General features: G+C 32.1%; 1 protein-coding gene across 3 annotated transcripts in view; it reads left to right on the top strand.

Annotated features, from left to right (window-relative positions):
* LOC148616899 (ATP-dependent DNA helicase Q4-like) overlaps window positions 1-24,520 on the top strand; it is a 150,061-nt gene that overhangs the window by 65,374 nt on the left and 60,167 nt on the right. For all 3 annotated transcript variants that reach the window (XM_088584061.1, XM_088584062.1, XM_088584060.1), the window contains exon 15: window positions 6,179-6,450. In XM_088584061.1, coding sequence (XP_088440187.1) covers window positions 6,179-6,450 — 272 coding nt within the window. The remainder of the gene's footprint in view (window positions 1-6,178; window positions 6,451-24,520) is intronic.

The following is a 24,520-nucleotide window of genomic DNA, read 5'->3' as shown; positions in this document are numbered from 1 at the left end:
TCCTTTATTCATTGATTTTTATGATAAAATGTCCTCTGAACCTAGAAAATGAATTTGAATGGCCTTATAGTGGGCTTGATATTTCATCACTTTCCCACATATAAAACGAAAATAACCATCAATACTTCAGTTTTGTATTCTGACATTAACATTATATGACATGCTATGTGTATTGCTTAAATATACATGTAAAACTGCCCTTAATAGTTTTCATTTTCTTAAGAGATTTGGAGAAGGAAATAAAGTACAAGTTAATGAGCTTGTTGTGAATATATTTAAGTAGTAGTCTTTACAAGAATCATGCAAGTTCTGTAATATGTGATATACCCCCAAAAAAGGCTACACATTTTTATTTTTATTATTAAGTTGCTTTATAGGTCTATATGATGAAATGTATAATTATTCCTTCCAATCTTTCTGCTCTTAAAAGATAATCCGCATTGAAAATCCATCAATTTCTTTAGTATTTTATTGTCATTTACAGTCATCTCCTTTAGATTTGAAGTCTACAGTACATTTTATATATTTTTTTTTGTCTCCTGAGAGCAAGGGTTATAAGAAAAGCCAGGAATTTCTGTTAATTATAACATTTTAAACAAAATATCAAAAATAAAAATATGTAGGCTTTCCAACCATGAATCACATTTTGCTTGATTCTTATCTAGAGTGCTACTTTATCTATACATTTTCTGTGGCATATACTTGCTTGTCTGTCAAGTACTCTAAATTTTTGTATTTTAAAGATGTGGATATGGGCAATATCTTTGAAAGACTGTTTAGTAATGCACCAGGCATTTGCTGACCACTCCCCCATAATTTGACAACTGTATTTGGTTTTATTTTGTAATTTTAATACCATGTATATAATGATAAAGGTCAAGGTATACTTGATAACATGTAAATGTATGAGGTAATAAAGGTATAGTAAACAAGATACTATATAGCCGGAAATTTTTTACGTTTTTAATTATCACCGTATTTGTGAGATTTTAGGAATCATGGAAGTAAATGATTGTCAAATTTTAAGTCAAATATTTTATAGATGATTTCCATTCCACTAAATCTTGAGATATGAAAAATTAAGGCTGCAAAAATTTAATACCCCTTTCATAGAGCAAATCGCACCCGAGACAAGTACCGGTTATATGGGATTCTGTCTGTTAATCCCTCCATTTTGTCAGGTTTAAGGGGTACCTACATTTTGTAATCTATTATTTAAAAAATGTTGAACCAATAGTTTCCAACTTTGCACAGTCTTTATAATCATATTGAAGATGTGCCGCTCATATTATGGGCGAAATTTGATAATTTTTTTAAGGTATTCCTTTTCAAATACATGACAATAGTGCAGGTCCGGAAGTGTTTTTGGTTTTGTTTGGTAGAAATTTTTTCAAGATTGAAAGAAAATGTGATTTTATGTTTCAGCTAGCTCTTACTTCAGTTGTCTAATTAAATGTTGACATGTATCATGGTATGTTAACATTAATATTAATCCAGCATAAGTACATATTTCCCACAAATTACTGGGAAAAAAATTGTTCTATCTTTTTGTAAGTGACTATTGTGTAACCACAAGGGCTTGCTCCTACCATCAAATATACAGCCAGACTGTACTAGCTGAGTTTCACTTTTGATATACCCAGGCGAATCTTTTTCACGTGAAATTCGTGTTAATCGAGCTTCACTTGAAATTCATGTGAAATTTCATGTGAACATTTCGTGTGAATTTCACGTGAAGGCTCCATTCACCAGAATTTCATGTGAACTCTGTCACTTAGTTTATTTGCTCAATTCAGGTGAAAATCATGTTAAATTCGTGTGAAAATCATGTGAAATAATTTTGCCTGTGTAGTTGCAGTAAACATTGTGGTGTGACCAACATTTTTAAGTTGAGATATCAATTTAAAATTACCCAAAATAATGAACTACTAGTCCTTTCTTCATAACCCCACCGTGGTAGGAATATATTGATCATGGTGTCTGTCCACTAATTTCCTCTGTCTATATCATTTTCTTTACAGTTGTCTATGTGCAACTTCTGCATAAGCAAAGCATGATACTCTAGCATTTAAAAAGAATTTAGGTTTCCAAAGGAAAAATTCCAAATGAACTAAATTTTGCCCACAATAAAAGTCTGCTTTCCAAATTAAAGAATTCCTTCAAAAATTGAAGTTCGAACAAAAAATTTACCTACACCAAGTTTCACTTTGCACAGTGTTACAGGAAAGTAAAATTCTTGAATACTGAAAGCCACTTAATATTTTTACCAAAACATGCGTTGTCATGAGGTTTGATTAAAAAAATCAGACTGAAGAAACATCAACTTTTTATTTGACAAGGTTGTTTTATATTTTGAACACTTACCATTAGTAACTTGAATGTTGAGCTTTGGATGTTCTTGAGCAAGCCTTGTTCATAGTTTTTTTTTTTTTTCTTTTTTCTAGATTTTGATAGTTTGTTAATGCACAACACCAGGTACTGGTACATATATACTTTTCTATGTCCTTGACTAAGACTTGTATTCAGTAAAAAGATTAATGTTGGGATCAGACTTCAATCTTTTTTTATATATATTTTCCAGACAATATGTTATATGTATTAGGTAACATATTTAAACATGTCTTTCCTTATGATTTATTTCGACCCTGTCTCGATCTATGTAACTAATCTTTAGACCTTACACTTCCTGATTTTTCTGTCTGTTGCCCTTGTATATAGAAACTCAGAAAATATTATCCTTAATCCTAGAAGCAGAAAATTACTTCTTAGAATTGACATACCAGATTTCAGTCAAATATTGCTGGTCGTAGGATTAATTAATTTTATTGATGGGAAGTATTTATGAAGAAACGGAAATATACATATTCGTGCTGTACATCAAATAGACGACCATTCTTTAAATTAACAACCATAGTTTCTTTATAAGTCAGAATAATTTATTTCATTATTGAATTGTTATGTTAGGAATATCATTAATGTGCAAATAAGGCAGGCATAACCTGTAAGAGGACTAAGTTAAATATATTATATATATTTTAAAATGTTTCCCTCTTGATGCTTTTTCTTGACATTTTGATGCTTCTTGACACACCTTGTTGCTAATTAGTGAAATGGGTACTACTTAGTGTTCATAATTTGGTCTTTCTGGCTACACACAGAGAGGCTTACTTTTATGGCATGATGGAACAGAAAAACAAGAATATGACATTAAATACTTATTAATAAGAAGATATGAAAATACTGAACTTTGTATTGGAAACTCAAAAAGATGTGACTTCCTGTCAGACTGAAATCAGGCTCTCAGTGCTACCAAGGTCATACTTTATTTCTCATTAAACTCTGTTATGACGACTTTGTCTTCTATTACTCAGAAAAAATGTATTTTTCAGTTGTTAGGAAAATTAGGCTTAGAGCTGATATAGAAATCTATATTTTTGTATCTTTAAAATTTCTTAATATATTTATTTTAGAAAAAACTGTACTTTTTCATGAATGATTTCTTCTAGTGGAAAACATTATTACCATATGAATTTTAATTTAAAAAAACAACAAATTAATTTGTTAGTCCTTCATATGTTTTTCATGTGGTCCCATGCATATGCCAAACATGTGATTAACATATATTTTCAAAATAAATGAAAAATATTTTTTTACATTTTTTTCTATGCATTGCCCTTAAAGGACCTTGAAAAAAATATTTAAACAGATAGGACCACCATATAGGTAAGGTCATCATAAAAAAAAATCTTAGATTCTCATCCAACATTTTTTTTTTCAATTATAGGGGCAGGCTTGTGAATTTTATCCTTTATCTTTTTATCAAAAACAGGGTTATGTTGCTACAAGATCGAAGTCATCACTACAGAACTTTTATGGTCATCACCATGAATCTGTGGATTGTTACATAGTATCCACATGCACCATAAAAACTGATTTGTTCAACCTGTCATAGTTTTCCTTTCCTCTTTTGTCTATCCTGGACGACTTTTTATGAACAACTCGGCTTGTGTTTCTAGAAAAACAGAGGACGCTTACCCTACCAGTGCACCTGGTCTATGCTCCCAATTTTTAGTTGAGTCCAAGTTGCTCATTCACTTTTATTACTTTGTATGTATTATTTTGGTTATTTTATGTTCTTTGTTGTGTATGTCTGTTTTCCATGTCTTGTCTTTGTCCCTGAATTACAATCTTTTGATTTTCACTAAAAATCTTGGTTTCCTTGATTACTTTTTTTTCATGCTGTCAATTTGAAAGAAACTAATCTAATTTGAAGAAAAAATCAAAAATAAAATTTTTCGGGGAAGGTGTAAAAATTGGGTTGGGAGGGGATGAGAATGTAGGATATTTTTATCTTATGTAGGACATGCAATAAAATGCAACTTCTTATTTGCTTAATGTACAAAATTATGTTACAGTGTCAACATATGTCTTTTTGTTGTTGGTTATTTTTTAATTTTAAATTCCAGAAATGTTGACAGATTTTCATTTGGTTCAAGGTTGCCAAATGATGTTCTTGCTTTAAAAATGCCTTTGACTGGCATAGTATTTATGTATTCCTGGTGCATGTATACTTCCTCCTTTATAAGGCTTAGTACAAGCCAAAAACTCTATACCTGAAGCACATTGTATTCATTAACTTTTGAAGTGGCAAGTCACAGTTGATTTGAACTTGACATACCATATTAGTTAACCATTAATGAGTAAGTCATGAAGTTGTATAAAATGTCTAAATGGGTGGTAGTCTCCATCTAATGGTTATATTTGGTTTTTGAAATTACAAAGATATTACTATGCAATACAGGCCCTTATCCAAGTAAAGGCATGCCGAGCATACTCCTCCTGAAAATGGGAAAATATTTTTTGGCATGAAATATTGATTTTTAATCAATTCTACCAATTTTTTTTATTTATTTATTTTTTTTGTATTTATTTATTTATTTTTTTTATATTTTTATAGTATTATAATAATATCTATTTATTATTATTATTATATTTTTTTTTTTTTTTTTTTTTTTTTGGGGGGGGGGGGGGGTGGGGGGTGGTGTTAGTGGTTTTTTTTATGCAAGAGAAAATTATGGTTGTTTAATGGTATGGCTCTGTTGTCATCTGTAATCATTGTCGACATTATCATCCTTGTCTGTAGACACTTGTTTTTTGTGCAATAATTCAATGAACATATTGGAGGGTTTATATGATAAAAACTTTACCATGAGGTTCAAAACAACAAAAGGAAAGTTATTGTTATAGGTATTGGTTTTTGGGGTGGTGGCCCTCACCATTTGGAATTAGGGGCCGAAAATGGCCAAAACAAGTTTTTCAAAGAATTAAGTACCATTCAGTGTAAGAATCAGGCAATGGGTGGCACATCATATTTCTCCATTTTGTCTTTTTTTTTCCTCAAATACATTCAATACATCTAGAAAACAACTGAATAGCTATTTAAGTTTATCCTGAAGAAATTGGGGATGTAGATATTTTTTGACTGCTTATATAAGAAAAAAGTTTGGGAAAATTTTCCCGCAATCTTTCCATAGTACATTTCAACTAAATTTGACCTATCAATATCTTTAAAAAAAGGCAAACTTTTCAAACACTTTGACAGTAATTTCTTGAGGTTTTGAGATATAAATACTTGGATTATGCAATAAATGTCTGTGTATTTTTTCTTCATGTGCCATACCTTACACACATTTTGCATGATTCTTAGACAGAGAAGTACTTAAATTACCTAACTCCAGTAAGGACATATGGCTATCTAGGATATTTTTCCTAGGTAACAAGTGTTTTTCTGATGTTTGGGCAATAAATTGAGTGTGAGTTAAAAGATCTCTTTTAGATTGTACTACATGATGTTGTACCACAAAAGGAAGTCTGGGATATATTTTTGGGGTTGTAACCTGAGGGTTTAAAAAATAGAGCTTTCTAGGGGCGAAAAACAAGCATTTTTTTATGAGGTATTTTGCAGTTTTCCAATGATAGTATGGTTTTAATATTAGATCATGATATTCAATATGATATTGCATGCTCTCCAAATGGTTGTCATCATTCTGAGGGCTGTTCTTGTTTTTTTCTACTCTACTTTTGATGTCTTTTTGAGAACAGACATAAAAGGATAGGAGGAATGAAATTAACCCAGCCAATGAACATTCTATATTACACTAGATTTTGTCTTTTCTAGGTGGCAAAAAACAATATAACTACTGGGATGCTGAAAGCTACCATGCTGGACTGTCACCAGCTGCCAGAAAGAGAGTTCAGAATGCCTTCATGTCTGGTCGACTCAGAGTTGTTGTTGCTACGGTAGCTTTTGGTATGGGCTTAGACAAAAGCAACGTGAGAGGTGTCATTCATTACAACATGCCTAAGAGTTTCGAGAGCTATGTACAGGAGATAGGCCGTGCAGGTCGTGATGGGAAGGAATCTCATTGTCATGTCTTTCTTGATCCAGAGGTATGTCAGACGAGATCATACAGTACCTGAATCAATCCATGCAACAAAAATTGCGATTGGTCACCGATCAGTTTCTATTTCAGTCAAACCAATTCATTAAAGCGGTGATCGCATCACGTGACCACAGAGCGGTCACTGTATTTTACTGTTTTTCCTGTTTTCTTTGTCAATTTTATACATATTTATATAATGTAATAGATTTAAACATCAATTTAAATTTTTAATTTACATTTCTTTTATTTTGAACAGATATTTAACAGTCATTTAACATAATGAAACTGCGATCAAATTGGTCACCGATCATCAATCTGTCAAATCATTGCGTGGATCGGTTCAAGGACTCTATATAAACATATTAGTTTTTGGAGTTGTAAATTTTCATGGAGTCTGTCAGGTGACCATTTCCACAGGAATCTGTTTTTGTGGTTTTTTTTAAATCTGATTAGAATTTCATAACGTTGAAAAACAATTTTTGGTACAAATGTTATATTGTTCATGCTTATTTCTCAAGTGTAAAAAAAAAAGAGAAAATTAGTACACAGCAAATATTAACGTGTTTTAGCACCATGAGACTACAGATGTCTACAGGACTGCTGGAATTAATTACCTGTAAAAATGGCCTACTCTTAGTGCCAATCTGGTGGCTTCATCAAAGCAGGGCAGTTTATCAACTTATGCCCCCCAATCAATGGGTAATAAATTGGAATCCCATACTCTGTCTGTCTTGATATTATTGCTTTTATGTCAGCTCCCACACAGCCACACAATAGATAGATTAATTTCGAACTTTGTATGTGACATTATACATTTGGGGCATTGTAAACGAATTTGGTTGCTGTCTGTTTTCAGCTTCCTACTTCTTTTTTATATTTGCAATTTTTCACATTATGGAATAATAGAGGAAATTATTTGTCACAAAATCTCAGCTGCTACCATACAGATTGATTTCAAATGTGGTATGCTGCTTTATACAGACAGAGGCATATGTTGTAAGGGATTTTGGTTGATATCCAGTATCTTCCTGTACAATTAGCACAAGAATGCTTCTATTCCACATTCAGATATACTATTTTAGAAGCCTTTAGTTGTGTTTTTTACTTTTCAATACCAATACATGAAGTTCAAAGAAGTTCATGATTGGTAAGACTGAAAGGGCCAGGATATGGTATCATAAAAAAAAATCTTAACATTTAGAATATCCTAAAATCTTTCTTCAAAATAGGAGCAAAATTTAAAGGTTTTGTGGAAAGTCTCAATTTGAATTATTAGTACTTTGTTTGAGAATTAAAAGAATGGCAGTTATATTGTCTCAACAGTCTGCAGTTTTATAGATGGAAAAGTACTGGTGAATTTTAAGGCAGTGAAATATTTATTGAATGTTCTAATTGTGACCTAGCTTTTAATTAAGATGAACTATTCAGCGATTCCTTTGTGTATGAAATCTCCATCTTTCTTATGTATAAAGATAAGTTTTGTTAGTACTGTAATCTCATTGGGCTCATAAAACCGTGTAAATTGGCAGTTTCTTTGTCAAAGCTTGTGAATAAGAAATCAATTTTTGTTTTTAGAAACAGCCTCCATCATTCCATTTTGTTAATTAAAAAATTAATTTAATGTATTACTTGAAAGAAAGCTTTATTTAGATATGATACATGTCACTAAAGCATTGACAGGTACTGCTAATTAGACAATTAATTTGCATTTTATATTTAGTAACTCATTAATTATACCTGGAAGGAAACAAAGATTTCGTGGTATGTTCTGTTAAGAACACAATTTAAAGATGTCTTTTTCAGATTTACTTGAGTAAAAATACCAGTCCTTTTAAAAATCAGGCAGTAGGTGAAACACGGTCACTCATTACATAGTTGTATTATCAGAATATGGAAATAACGGCTAGGTTTGTCATATTTATGGCCAAAATATGTCTTAGACAGTAGATCACTTACATTGTGAAATCATTGTCATATATTTGGTTATTGACAATTATGTTTATCATTTTGTGTTTTGCCTGACCCTTACATTTTCTTGTACCTTTTAAATGTAGTTTTAGATGCTTCATGATTTTAGTATTATGCCCCATTGAAGATTTATTTAGAATAAATCTTATGTGTAAGGTTTTTTTTTTTTTTTTTTTTTTTTGGTAGGCACATTTACATGTAATAAGAGAGTCATAAAAAATATATTATGGATTTTTTACAAACTAGATTTTAGGGCATGTGCATTATTACAAACTCTTAAAAATATGAGGTTGCAAGAAACCAATATCAGGTAGGGATTCTTCTGAGGGATAATACAGTTATTTCCTAAAAGGTGAAGTTATATACACTTCTTGAGACGTTTACATGTCCCATTTTAGCGTTGTGCATCGTTTATCGTGCATTTACACATCACTTTGCAGTAGTTTAACTGCACAATAGGAGCGTTCGTTTAAACGCACGAAAGAAGCATTTGTTTATTTTTGTACTTCGATTATTTTCTTGGTTTTGCTGTTATTTTTATATTTTTTGCTATTATTAATTTATATAATTTCATTAATTTTATTTTCTATTTTTTCTGTCTTCATTATATGCCAATATTATTAATTTTTGTCGTTCGACTATCGTGTGTTTAAACATACGCTAGTAGCGTTCATTTATTGTGCATTTAAAGTCACGATAGGAGCGTTCATTTATTGTGCATTTGATGCGCATTTAGCATGCATATGGGTATTGTGCGTGCGGGAAACCTAAACATCTCGAGGAGTGTATCTGTACACAGGCAAATGTGCCACACATGAGAATCATATGGTTTGCACCATATGATTATCATATAAATCGAGCACCATATGATAATGATTATCATATGTGGCACATTTGACTGTGTACTTCTGTACTTCAGTTGTTCAAAACTCTATAGTATCTAGTAGATTTATTAATTTGTACAGTGAATATATCTTGTGAACAACAGAGGTGTTTACTAACACAGATTTTCTGTATTTTCTACGAATTTTGACTGCAAATTATGCTTTATGGATTGTGAATATCTCCATAGTACCTTTGTTAAAATTTCAGAAAGTTCAGGATTTTATGGATCATTTCCATAGAATACTGTGAAAAATGTGGATTGTCATCAAGTAGTATAGACAGATCTAGAACAACCTCGACATCTTGACTTCTGGATTACTCTGAATTTCATACATTACATATGAACTTTGAGCACTGTAGAATGTTGTTCAGTGTCTCCAAATGTTTTTTATACTTCAATTGTCATTTTCCATCATATATGGATCAATTGGGAAATTTTCATGCTGCTTTTTCCTTTTTTTCTGTTCAACCACCCTAGTTTGACACAATTTTAAGTCTGTGATCATTCCCCATACATACCTAATGATTTTCTTCAAAGAAAATATTCACAGCAATTTCAATATTTGATCTTTCAGGTTTTACCTCAAATGTGAAAATTTCACAGTATATGGCCATGTATGGTATCATTTCAAACAGTGTTTCCCTTGGTTACACCTTTATAACTGATACTTCTTATATCAGTACTTCTCAAATATGTGAAAACAGAATATATGACAGAGATATTGAATTATAGAACAGCAACATCTGTACAGTTTTATATATCAATAATTGTCAGTGTTCGCTGAATAATGCCATAACAAATGAGAAGAAAGATATTAGAATGAAAACCAGGAGTACTCATACCTGTTCCACAAAACAAATTGTTTAATTGTAACTCAAGATATCTTAAGTAAGATATACAGTGAATCCTGACTAATCCCAATCCTTGATATGATTAACTAAGATGTACAGTGAATCCTGACTAATCCAAAACCATGTTTGCAATCCTAAATAAATGAAAATCCTGTCTAAACTAAACAATTTTTAGAGTCCTTTCACATCAATTGAAATGTATTTTAAACCTGAGTAAACCTAACACCTATCTAAACCAACCACCTGTCAATAACAAACACTTGTCTAAACCTAACACCTGTCTAACCGAAACACCTGCATAACCCAAACATCTGTCAAACCAAATCAATTTAAATGTCTGTTAGATGTTTGATTTAGGTAGATTTTACTGTAGAGAGAAAACTAAGCATATCCTTAGCTGTTCCATATAAACCAATACTCAAGATACATTAACCTGAATATATTTGGAATACAAGAAAGTCGAATTGGACTAGAATGCCAGTCAAATAAATGTCACTTTATGGTTACTTTACAAAGTTAGACATTAATGTTCCTCAATGTGCAATTTAATGTCTGGTTTAGTGTATTTTATGGAAATGTCTTGACTTAATTTTAGTTTGAGCCCTTGCTTTAATGTCAGAAAAGCTGTTGGAAGCTGACTTATCTAAATTGAATACAGTTTACCACTGGTTCTTTGTCTGGCTAGAATATTCAAATTACAGAAACAGTTCCTGTTTTCTTACATTAGAAATCATTTTCAAAGGACAAATGACACAATTCTAAAATAATGCTAAATAAGGACGTGTTTAGCTTATGAGTACAATTGTGTGTAAGAACCTGGCAATGGATGGCACATGATTTTTTTCTCAATTTGGTCTTTTTTGCCTCTAATATATTCATTACGTCTAGAAGACAACCTACCAATATCTTAAAAATGCAAACTTAACAAACACTTTGCTAGGAATTTCTAGAGGTTATAAGGTATAAATACTTGGATAATGCATTTTTTCTTCATGTGCAAACCTTATACATATTTTGCCTGATTCTTAGACAGAGAAGTATTTTAAAAATTGATATTTGATATGAAGCTTGAAATGTAGGTCTATGTTCTGCTGGTTATATTTGAACTGCATATCCAAGTCATTTTCATGCCTTTATTATACCTCCAATCAAGGAGTGGGTAGTAACATGGAATTTACTTATCCGCCTGATTGATATTTTGTCTGCATTTTGTGACTATTACTAGACATTGACTTCCAATGGAATGATAAATTTGCCATTATTCACTGTATTCAAATGGCACTGTACCAATTGATTTTAAACTGAAGCAACATCAACTTCATGTTGAATGACTTTGTTTATATTTTGACCATATGGTTACTTTGTTTGTACAGTACATGAATCAGTCCATGCAACAAAAATTGCAACCAAACACCAATCAGTTTCCGATCAGTGATCGATCCGTCAAACTGATCCATTAAACCAGTGATCGCATCACGTGACCACAGAGCACTTAATATATTTTACAGATTCCGTTGTTTTATTTGTCAATTTTACACATATAGACATAATGCACTGGATTAGGACATCAATTAATACTTTTATTTTACTTTTGTTTTATTTTTTAACAGATCATCCGTCATTTTACATAACAAAACTGGGATCAGATCGTTCACAGGTCATTGTTTATCAATCGGTCAGCTATCAATCGGTCAGCGGTCATCAATCCATTAAATCGTTGCACAGATTGGTTCAGGGACTGTAAGCAGGGGATATCCTTCATGGAGTCTTATTTGTAGTTTTCCTTAATTGATCCTGCTCTTATCTTAGTTCCCTTTCCTGCACTCATATATTACTTTTGATGGACAGGAAACATAACTGAGTGATGGTGCTGAATGGATTTAATCAATTATCTATGATAGGGTATTGCCATTTCATGTTTATATTAAGTGCAAATTCATAAAATAAGAAAACAGAAAATAACCAATATCTTGAAACTCATTTTCATTAAATGAGTAATTGTGTAATAAAAACTCCCTATTCTATATGCTTAAAGGTCATGATTACACTATAGACTTCACAACTTTAATGGTATAATTGAGTTGCAATATATGTATAAAAAAAAACAAAGGCTGGGTGGAAAGAAAATGTTATCCATCTAAATTGCTTCACATACTATTATGGTACAGATAATGGTTTTCTGATCATTGCTAGGACTTTATTGTAACAATTAACATTCTTTGACACAATCATTTCAAACTCAGATGTGTTGTTTCCTAACACATAAGTCTGACTTGTATATGACAACATATTGGCCTTTTGTGGTGGCAGTTTTTTTCAATAGACCACCAGCATGCTCCACTACTCGATGACATATTCCCTCACTATTATGAGGATTACCTTATAGCTGATCTTATCCATAAGAAGGAACATCTTTAAGCCTGATCCTTTGATCTCAGTTTCCACTATATAGATAACCTGTTGTTTTTAAACAATTTTGTGTTTGGGATTTTATACATGGCATCTACTCAAAAAACACTGCAGACACTCTGAAGTGAGCTTCATATCTTGATCTACTTTTAGAGATCAATGGAAAATGAAAACCCATGAAAACTTATGACAAACATGATGACTTCTCGTCTGGTCTATGCTTTATTTTTTTGGTACAGGTTTCTCATTTACTTTTATTTTTTTTTATGTTGTTTGTTGTTTTTGTCTATTTTCCCTTTATAGTCCTTATCCTTGAAATACATTCTTTTGAATATACCCTACAAGTCTTTGCTCCCTTGATTATTCTTTTGAATAGTTGAAGTTTAGCACTGAGTGTGGTAGAAGTATAAAAGCTTTGAAATAGCAAGTAAACCTCTGTGCAAGAAATTGCATCTTTGTTTTGGTCTTATTTACTACTTGTGTGTTTCTGCCTGTTTTTTTTTTTTTTTTTTTTTTTTTTTGTGAAATCAAAGTAAGGCCGTGCTGAGAAATTAGATATTTTTACCACTTTATCAGACTAAAACATTATAGTCTGATAGTTATTTTGCTTTCTATGTGGAAGAAGAGTAGATTTTTTTTTACTGGCTAACCTTGCTTTTAGCTCTAGTGTTTCCCTATCATCAGAGTTATGAGCAAAACTTGAAATGTTTTTGATCGGTCCTTATTCTATTTTTGTAAGCAAAATTGACTGTTTTTTGTTAATGAGGAAATAAAAGACATTTAAACAAAAGCAGATACAATGTTATTTGTTTGTACTAGTACTTCTTGTGACATTTAGGTTTTAATGTAGGAAATATCATGAATATGCTCAGATGTACATTATTTTTCGATTAATATATAAGTGAAATTAAAGAGAAATCTAGGCTGAGATAGAGATCATATTACAAATACCAAACGACAAAGATATAATTACAAATACCAAGAGATAAATATATTATTAAAGTGACATAAACAAAAGCTGTGTATAAAATTATGTACCAACATCAAAAGCAAATGATCAGACTCACAACAAGATTGAAGGTCAGTATTGACTAAGTACGTGATCACTTTAATATTTCAGTGTCATGGGACAAATATAAAGTCGCATAAATAAAGTCATGTGTAAAATTATGCAGCCACATCAACGAAATCAGTACAATTGAAATCAAAGCAATCCGTTTTTTTAAATTCCAATGTCATGGGGAAAAGATGACATTAAAGGTAATATACATGTATGAACAAAGGCTCTCTGTACAAATTTTACAGCTACTTCAAAGAGCACCATTGAATTAAAACTATATGATGATTGTAAACTTTCAGTATCAAGGGATGATTTTTTTTTTTTTAAAAAGTGAGCTAGAAAGGACAAACATGATTTAATGACTTTAAGGAACTGAAATAATTCACATTGTAAACATGTACTGTATGTACTGAAAAATAGACCATTTAAATAGGCCAGAAATAAACACCACACAAAAATTACCCTCTAGGCTAAAAACCACTAATTCCACTTCCCATAGGCTTCTATGCTAATTTCACAATATTCAATGGCTTCTCTGGACTTTACCTTAACTTTAACCTGCAGAGGACTATATATCAGCATGATTCTACATATGTCAGCTCACAATCCTCAGAATGGCATGTTGGGTTAGCAGACTTGCAGTGCAGTACTGGTCACCGGAAGTGAAGGGTCTATAAATAGCATGGGAAATCCCAGTGTTTTCATAAGATAGGGGTATATTTAAAAATCATTATGGAGATTAGGCTTCACATCACAAGAAGCAAAATGCACCTATAAAATGTACAGAAATGTTTTTCCTTTCAGAAACTGTTTAAATTTTTGAAATAAGATGAGAACTTTTTTCACAGCACTATGAGGAACAGGGGTAATTTCTGCGTAGGACTATTTTTGCGTACGTTCCAAATGCTCATTGGTTGAATTGGTGGTCTGTAACCTCTATACAATACTTCTTGTGGATCTTTTGCAACTGTAGGGTCAGCTATTATGTTTCAAATATAGCAATGATTTTATTATTTGTATATGTATGGAGCTTTATCATGATGCATGTACATGGTACCTTAAATTCAATACTGCTAAAAAGTTGTATAAAAATTATGTTGAACATGCATATTTCTGTCATTTTTTAGCTCATCTGGGCATATGAGTTATTGCCATCATCTGGCATCTGTCATTGTCATCGTAGCCAGTTACACCTCCTGAAACGTGTATCGTTCCCAATCCCATGCACACGAAACACGGTCCCATGTGTTCATTGTATTTTGTTTTTTGTTAACATCTTACATGTAATTTTACATTAATATGTATTATGCTTTAATAAACACATTCAATATACACAATTTCTAAATGTCTATAAATGTTTCAATATAAAATTATGTTAATTTTCGTTAAAGATCGTATATTGCGAAAACATTGTCATTGGTCTGGAAGTATGAAAATGTTGAAAGCTGTTTTTTTTAAATTGAAGAAAAATTCTAAAACAAATTTAGGTGATAAAGTGTTTTTACCATACAATCATGTTGCTTTGAATATTAAAGAAATAGAACTATTTTTTGTGTAAAAAATGTCCATATGTGTTGTACACTGAAACTTCTCCAAACTGGACCCTCAGAAAACCGGTCTTCCTTCAAACCAGCCGTTTTCAAAAGTCCTGGCTGATAAACATTAAAACCTGTGTGTTTTGTCTTCTGTAGACAGGCCACCCCCTAAAACCGTACATCGGCGGGTTTTAGTTACATTATCCTAATAAAAACAACCTCTCAATTCTGGTTATTGTTCACCTGTAATAAATGTGTCAGCAAAACTGTAAATGATTACGTAATATTACATATTTAATAATTCATTCATTGACCGGTTTGCATTTCATCAGTGGGCAGATGATAATTGAAGGGGACAGTAGTTTTAAAAACAAATTTAATCCAGACATTACATTTTGTCACTGGTTGGCTGTTAATTGGTGTGTACAAGTCGGGCTACGTCAGGCAACCGGGGTCATTTAATAGTACAATCTTTACGATCTTTTAACTGTCAATTAATGTGACCTGTACCCAAGCCAAAACAACATGTTATTAGACTTTGTTGATAGGTAATTTACGAAAACAATACAAATAATTAATTACCATCAATAGCCCTTTGATCTTTAATACACAGTTTTGTCCGCAATACCGTTCATAAAATCAAATCATTTACAAATGATGCAAGCTTTAAAATGTAATAAAATTGGCATTAAACATGTCTCGACCAACAAACTGACAAGGTATAGGGTTATAGAACACATTAATGGAAACTGCTCTTAGAATGCATTGCTATTTTTCACAAAACCGGCCACCCCTATAAACAGGCCATTTTTACTTGTCCCATGCAGTGATTTGGCCACTTTGGAGAAGTTTCACTGTATGGATTATTGGGAACACATTTTCCTTGTTTCAGGAGAACAAAAATACCAAATTTCATTAAGCATTGGTAAAAAGCACTCTATTTTGAAATAATTTAGCTATATTAACTAATGGGATACCATCTTGTTCATCTAAAAAAGAAAATACTGCATTGTTGTTATGAAAAATGTCCATTTTTATTATATATGGTACATTGCAAACTCATTTTGATTGGTTTCAAAATATTAAATTTTGAAATTTCAATACATTGAGGTAAAATATACTCAATTTTAAGATATAAGAGTATTTGTTACTTATATGATACCATCTTATTGCTCTAAATACGAAAAGAAATTAATTTTTTATGTAAAAAATGTCTATATTTGTTGTATATGGATCGTTGGGAACACATTTTCCTTCTTCCAGGAGAATAAAAATACCAAAATTTCATAAAGTATTGGTAAAAAGTGCTCTTTTTTAAAATAATTAAGCTATTTCAACCAATGCAATACCATCTTATTTAAAAAAATAACATTACATTGTTGATATGAAATATGTCCATTTTATTATACATGGTACATTGCAAAAACATTTTCAATTGCTTGGGGAGTATGAAAACATTTTGTTAAAATTTTGAATTTTTTTAAAATTGGGGTAATATATACTCAATTTTATTCTCAGAAGACAAACTATTAGCACTGGGGAATGATCGCTATGAAATCATAAACAGTTATAGTTAGGGAAATTTTTCCCGATCATTCCGGAAGCTATTGGAATATTTAGAGTATTTTATTATATGTACAAATAATGTCTGAATGTTGGAAACCAATTAATTTCTACAAGTATTGATTCCTGACAAAATATTGTGTTTTCAATGTAAAAGGAATATTGATTTTGGCATAGAAAACGAAATTACGATATTCTGTAAAATTGATAGGAGCTATTTTTATCATCCAATCAGAATACAGAACCGTTGCACGAAGAATATTGCACAATACACAAAGAACGAAGCACGAAGTGAGCACATGAAAGGCACACGCACACAAAGCACGCTAAAATGGGAATGTTACACGTTTCATTAGGTGCATCATCATTGTCAGCCATTGTCATTGTCATTAACAATTTTTCAAACATCTCCTCTGAAACTGCTGAATGGATTTGGATGAAACTCAACTTGATTGTTACTTAAGGTATCCTACACAAAGTGTGCTTCAATTTTTGCTCCTTCGGAAAACATGGCACCTGTGACATAGGGGTCAGACATCAGTTTTTCACTTTTCATTCAAAATTGTCAACTTTCCTTTCATCTGTGGCAACATCCTTCAGCCTCTGCGTATGGAGTGTTCATATCACAACTTATATGTTATGACAGAGCTTGCCGAAAATTTGCAGACTTTTTGTATCGTGCTAGAACTCTAACAAATAGTCTTCTGGAACAGGGTTATGTTGCTGCAAGATTGAAGTCATCACTACAGAAGTTTTGTGGTCGTCATCATGAACTTGTGGATTGTTATGGTGTATCCATCTGCACCATGAAAACTGATTTATTCAACGGGTCATAGTTTTCCTTTCCTTGTTTGTCTACCCCGGACTTGACTTTTTATGAGCAACTCAGCGGGGGTTTCTAGAAAAACAGAGGCACTTACCCTACTGGTGCACCTGGTCCATGCTCCCATTTTTTAGTGGAGTCCGAGTTGCTCATTTGCTTTTGTTACGTTGTATGTATGATTTTAGTTACTTTGTGTTCTTTGTTGTGTATGTCTGTTTTCCATGTCTGGTCTTTGTCCCTGGATTACATTATTTTTATTACCGCTATATTCTTGGTTCCCTTGATTACTCTTTCACTTATATCTTCAAAACTGTTAGGTTTAACCAAATTCTGACTTGGGGATAAAAATGTTCATCATGCTGAGATTTATCTGTGGCCATATTTTAGTGAAAATCTGTTGATCCATGTTGGAGTTATTGCCATTTTGGATGTTTTTAGCTATTTATGATGTTATTTTCGTTCAAAAATCTTCTTCTCAGAAACTACTGTACAGAATTCAATGAAAATTGGTATGGTTTTTCCTGAGGGAATCCTGAACAAAATTCATGCTTCAATTTTTGATCCATCGAAAAACATGGTGGCTGTTTACTAAAAATAGATGATAAGGGTCAAACAACAGTTTTTTCGCTAATATCTAAAATTTCATTTGGTTTAGGCTAATTTTGGTAGGGTAAAGGTGTTCAGCATGATGGGAGCTACCTGTGTGCCAATTTTAGTGAAATTTTGCAACTGATGTCTCAGTTATTGCCTTTTTTGTCACTTTTGGCTATTTTTAGTGTTATTATCTCAAAATTTTTTTCTCAGAAACTGCTATTCAGAATCAGATGAATCTTGGTAAGACTGTTTCTTATGTTGTTCTGCACTAATCGTTTAAAATTGTTGAAATGAAGAAAGACATGGCCACTGTTAAAAAAAAAAATAGAACATAGGGGTCAAAATATAGCTTTTTGCAAATAACTCAAAACCTGTTGAATTCTGACGGCAAGTAATATTGACCATCATCAGAAGACGTACCTATGATGAAATTTTCAAAATGATATGTTGGCCATTAGAGGAGTTGTGGCCTCTGAAACAGCTTTTTTTTTATTTATTTTTTTTTTCACATGTACAACTTTGAAAATCTCCTTCTCTAAAACCATATGACAGAATTTAATGAAATTAGCCATAATTGTTTGTTAGGGTATCCTGCTTAAACTAGTTGTTTGAAATTTTTCATTGACCGAAAAACATTGCTGTCGTTACTAAAAATAGAACATAGGGGTCAAAATGCCTTTTTTTTTTTTGCTATTTTTACTCAACTGTTGCTTCTGTGAGGTAGCACAATAAAAGAATTGGTTAGCATAAAGCAGGGACTGTTGGATTGGTCAATGGTTTTCTTCCAGAAATGTATTAAATATCTGTCCTAGAATGTTAAAACATAATCAGATAAAACAGGGATGGGGTACCTTTAGCTCACCAGTTCGAGCATCTTGTTTTGTAACACTTGATCCTGTGTATTTAAGTACCATTCTGTGTAAGAATCAGGCAATGGGTGGCACATCATTTTCCCCAATTTAGTCATTATTACCTAAAATATATTAAGTACATCTGGAAAACAACGAAAAAGCTATTTAAGTTTATCCAGAAGCATCTGTGACGTAGATATTTTTTTACTGCTTATTTTGGGGAAAGAGTGCAGGAAATTTTCACTCCATTTTTCTGTAGTGCATTTCAACTAAATTTGACCTATCAATATCTTAAAAAGGCATATTTTACAAACACTTTGATGGTTATTTCTGGAGGTTATCAGGTATAATTAATAGGTTAATGCAATAAAATCTTTGCGTTTTTTTTCCTTCATGTGCCACACCTTATTTACATTTTGCCCGATTCTTAGACATAGAAGTACATAAAATTGTAGAATGGCATTCTGAATATGGTTTCTTAATTACTGTTTATTTTATTTAATTTCAATGTTTAGTTCGATATTTATTGTCATATAATTAAAGTTCATGGAAGTTCTTTACAAATGTTATAACAGATTATGAGTATTTTGAATGTTCATGAATATGTTTTTATTAAAATAAGATATAGGTATAAACAGTACATATCCCTGCTCCAAGGTATCAAAAATAAACACCAAGAAAAATAAGAGAAATCATGAGTCTGAGTGACTGTCCAATCAAAACAATTCTTCTATGTACTTGTTAATGTGGAGTTTTAAGGAAGTAACTATCAAACCTAAGAATCATGCAGGGAATCATTTATTGATTGATTGCATATTGTTATCCTGGATTGTTGTCTTCATAAACAAATACAAGGTGAAGGGGTTGAATACAGCTGTACTGTATTCGTGTACATGTACACTTTGCCTGTATTTTTTAGGTCACGCCCATAATTGTCTAAGATTACTTTGAAGCCAGGGATTTCCCATGCATTTAGTGTAATATAATAATCGGCTCAGTTGGGATAAATTATAATTCAACCAAATTAAAAATGATTTTACTGCTTTTTTATTATATATAAAAACATTGGGTGTTATATATACACAATACAACCCATGGAGTTGTTGTCTTTATATCATATTCACTGTATCTTTTTTCGTTTAATGAATTATGCCCTGCATCAGAGAGTTTTTAGAGATGGCTTCTTTATACCTGTGTCCCTCATTCCCTAATTCTGTAATTTCATAAAACTTTTTTTTTCTTAACAGATTTCTCAGCTGCTATTGCACAGAATGCTGAAATATTTGGTATATTACCTTTGCATAGTGACTTGTACTGTGTCTCCCCTTTTTAATTTCCTTCCTTATCTACTCTCTATTTACCATTCCATTAATTAAGTAATTTTAGGTGCATAATGGAAATTTTCATAACAGATTTCTCAGCTTTTTAAACTTTGGAAAGGTTAACACCTAATGATTTGTATGTGGTAAACAAGTGTTTTGATAAAAATCTTGGAAAGACCTGAGGTTAATGCCTGGTCAGTAATTCATTAAAAGGCCAATATACTTATGCCATTTTGAAACTTATCTAAATCATGTAAGATCTTACCATAAATGTTTAAATCTCTTATTTGATCAATGACAAAGCTAAGTGACTCAGGCCTTTCTGAAATGATTTTTACATTGCAGGTGTGTTTAATTTTGAATATTTTTTTTCCACAGAGGCCAGATTTAAAAGGGGGAGGATTTTGATCATGCTAAAGAATTTTAACCCGCGGCATTTTTTGCGCCTGTCCAAAATCAGGACTTTCTGGCCTCTGTATGTTTTGTTCTGCTATCACTTTTAGTTTACTTTTATGTTGCTGGAGTATAAAGGGGCAACTATTTGGCTGTACCTGTATATAATGTTGTTTTTGGGGTATGAGGGTTTCTTCGTCATTTATTGAAGACATTTGAGTGGCCTTGAGCTGACATTTTTCATCGTGGTTGGGAAAGAGTAATCAAAGGAACCAAGGTTATAGTGGTAATCAAAAGAATGTAATCCAGACAAAGACCAGACATGGAAAACAGACATACACAAAGAACATAAAGTAACTAAAATCATACATACAAAGTAACAAAAGCAAGTGAGCAACTCGGACTCCACTAAAAACTGGGAGCATGGACCAGGTGCACCGGTAGGATAAGCATCCTCTGCTTTTCTAGAAACACCCGCTGTTGTCTTCTTGACATATTCACTATATCCATTCTCATTTATTCCTATTTGACCAATGACAACAGTAAATGAAGTTGTAAGAAAACCATCTTTTTATACAATGGCAAAAAGTGTTGCAGACCTATAATAATATATCAGTAGTTGTCGTTTCATTAAGGTCATTGATTGTTTTGGAGTTAAAGGGGAATCAATTTCGCTATGCCCAAAGAATTTTTTGTCCGATTTTGAAAAAAATTCAAGTGAACAGAATTCAACGTATTGTGGTCATATCATGCTGTGAGCTATTGCGATCACTTCTTATCCATTGTCATTGTCGTAGTCGAAATCATTGATAACAATTTTTAAACAAATTTCGCCTCTGAAACTACTGAATGGATTCAGATAAAACTTAGCATGATTATTTTTCAGGGTATCTTGCACAAAGGTTTTAATCCGTAAAAAAACATGGCCACTGTTTCCAAAAATGGAACAAAGAGATCAGATAGCAATTTTTTACATATGTCTCCAAAACTGTTTAAAGTTTAACCGAATTCTGACAATGGTAAAAGTGTTTTTCATAATGAGATCTTCCTGTGGTCAAATTTTTGGTGAAAATCTGTTTACCCCATAATGCCCTTTGTGGACATTTTATTTGTTAATATTTTTGATGTTTGACATTAAAAAAGTCTTCTCAGAAACTACTGTACATAATTTAATGAAAGCTGGTATGAATTTCTTTAAGGTATCCTGCTTAAAATGATCAATGTGAATTTTCCTTGAAAAGATAAGGCTGCTTTTACAAGAAATTGAATGAAGCTTGTGAAACCAGGTAACAATTCAGGCTCTCTGAAGGGTCTTGTTATACCCCCCTCCCCCCACACTAACAAAGTTTGAAGGTGTTTATATGAATATATAAATGACCATGTTGTAGAACTTTGTGCAATACTGAGTCCAAACCATTTGTGTCCATAATGAGCAGTAAGCCCCTATGCTTAAGTGTGTCATAAACTAATATTCTATCCACACTTGCCCTAAGTAAACAGAATTCAACATGCTATATCATGCTGCACTCTGTGAAGCTCACTATATTTTCATTCTGTATGCACTAAAGGGACTTTTTTTTCTTGTGCTTATTCTTATCTAACACCTAATGAACTCAAGGCTATATCACATCACTTCCAGTTCAGACTAATGCTGTAAGTGGTAGCAGTATGTGTAATATCAGAAAACCTAATACTGTTGTCCAAGAGATAATTTAAAAAGAGGCTCCCAGGTGCCTGAATCGCTCACCTGGTTAAATTCTGACTTTCATTAGGGCAATAAATTTAACAAGAAGTTTTTTGACTCAAGAAGACTTTGATAGGATTTCAGCAATTGAAAGTTTCTTTCTGTCTATCATAATTTTCAAGATATTGGCTGAAAACTGTAAAAAAAGTAAAACCTGTCATTCTTCCCCTTTCAAGGGCAATAACTTTTATAAAGAGTCATATGACAACTTTTATGCCTGAAGACTTTTGTAGTCCTAAAAGTAAGGATCATTTCAGCTATTGAAAGAATTTGGCTAAACTTCACAGTTTTGGAGATATGTGCGAAAAACAACTGTCTGACCTCTATGTTCTGTGTTTAGGAACCATGGCCATGTTTTTCCATGGATCAAAAATCCCCACTTCAGTTCTATGCAGGATACCCCTAGGAACATTCATGCCAAATTTGGTTTCAATTGGTAAAGTAGTGTCAGAGAAGATTTTTGAAAGAAATAACATTAAAAATAGCAGAAAACGTTGAAAAAGGGCAATAACTCCAACATGGCTTAAGCTATTAAAATGAAAATTAACTGCAGATAGATCTCATCATGCTGGACAATTTTATCCTTATGTCAGAATTTAGCTAAACCTAACGGTTTTGGAGGTATATGTGAAAAACTACTGTCTGACCCCTATATTCTATTTTTAGTAATGGCAGCCATGTTTTTCAACAGATCAAAAATTCCCACATGAGTTCTATGCAGGATACCCCAAGGAACAGTCATACCAAGTTTTGTTTCAATTGGTAAAGTAGTGTCAGAGGAGAAGATTTTTGAAAGAAATAACATTAAAAATAGCAAAAAAAAACATTGGAAAGCAACAATAACTCCGACATGGCTTATTGGATTAAAATGAAAATTTGACTGCAGATAGATCTCATCATGCTGGACACTTTTACCCTTATGTCAGAATTTAGCTAACCCTAACGGTTTTGGATATATATATGCGAAAAACTACTGTCTGACCCCTAAGTTCTATTTTTAGTAATGGCAGCCATGTTTTTTGACGGATCAAAATTCCCACATGAGTTCTATGCAGGATACCTCAAGGAACATTCATACCAAGTTTGGTTCCAATTGTTCAAGTAGTTTCAGAGGAGAAGAGTTTTGAAAAAAATGTAAACAACGACGGAGGCCAAGTGGTGGCAATAGGTCACATGGCCTTAGGCAAGGTGAGCTAAAAACCAGGATTTGAAAAGTTGGTATAGCAACCAAGTCACTTTCAACTACTATTGCTCTGTATGTCAATGAAGCTATTTTGATTATGACTCATATATAGGTGCAAAAAGATCTCAGACTTGAGATATTGGTCTCAAGATATAAACGGCACACAGAAACAATCTGGGTAGATTTAGGTCTAGTTTTGATGTGTGAAAGGTGTGAATGAATTTACAGTAATTGCTGTAAAAAAATATCAACTTTCAATATGAATGTGGGTACTGTAAGCTGTGGAATTTTCCTTGTAGCTTTATTATTGCTGAGATCCGTAACACAAATATTAAAATCTCATAAATATTTTCTTCCAAGAACATTATAATTTAATTTGAGGATCAGTCACAAATTGAAAATTGTGCAAAAGCAGATTTACCCCAAAAATCATGAAAAAAAAAGACAGCACAAAAATTTCCGATTTACAATATATCTATAACAACAACATGTGCAAATCCATATTTAGATTGTCCTTATTTCTATAAGACCAAAATAGATTAAGTATTTTAAAGTAGCTCATTATTTTTAAGTAGAAGTTTTGTTGGATCATGTAATTTGGAATTTGTTGATTTTATTAAAGCACCTTATAAATAATGCACAGTTTTTTTTTTTATTTAAGTTTGTGGCTTGACCAGACAAAACAATCCAGGTATATTGGTGCTAATTTGGGAGGTAGACCTAAGGTAAGGGATGCATCTCTTACAAATCATTAGAACGTTTGTATTCAGCATTTTACATCAAACTCATGTAAGCATCAAAGTAACTTGGACTGATTTCATTCTGCTTCAAATGAAAGCTTGATAGGCTTTGATGAAATTGACTATTTTAAACAATTATTACTGATTTCAAGAAT

The sequence above is a fragment of the Perna viridis genome, chromosome 5 (assembly GCF_037379345.1).
Source record: "Perna viridis isolate PV_CMFRI_1.1 ecotype Kerala chromosome 5, ASM3737934v1, whole genome shotgun sequence".
Lineage (NCBI taxonomy): Eukaryota > Metazoa > Mollusca > Bivalvia > Mytilida > Mytilidae > Perna > Perna viridis.
This window is presented reverse-complemented; position numbering and strand designations above follow the sequence as displayed.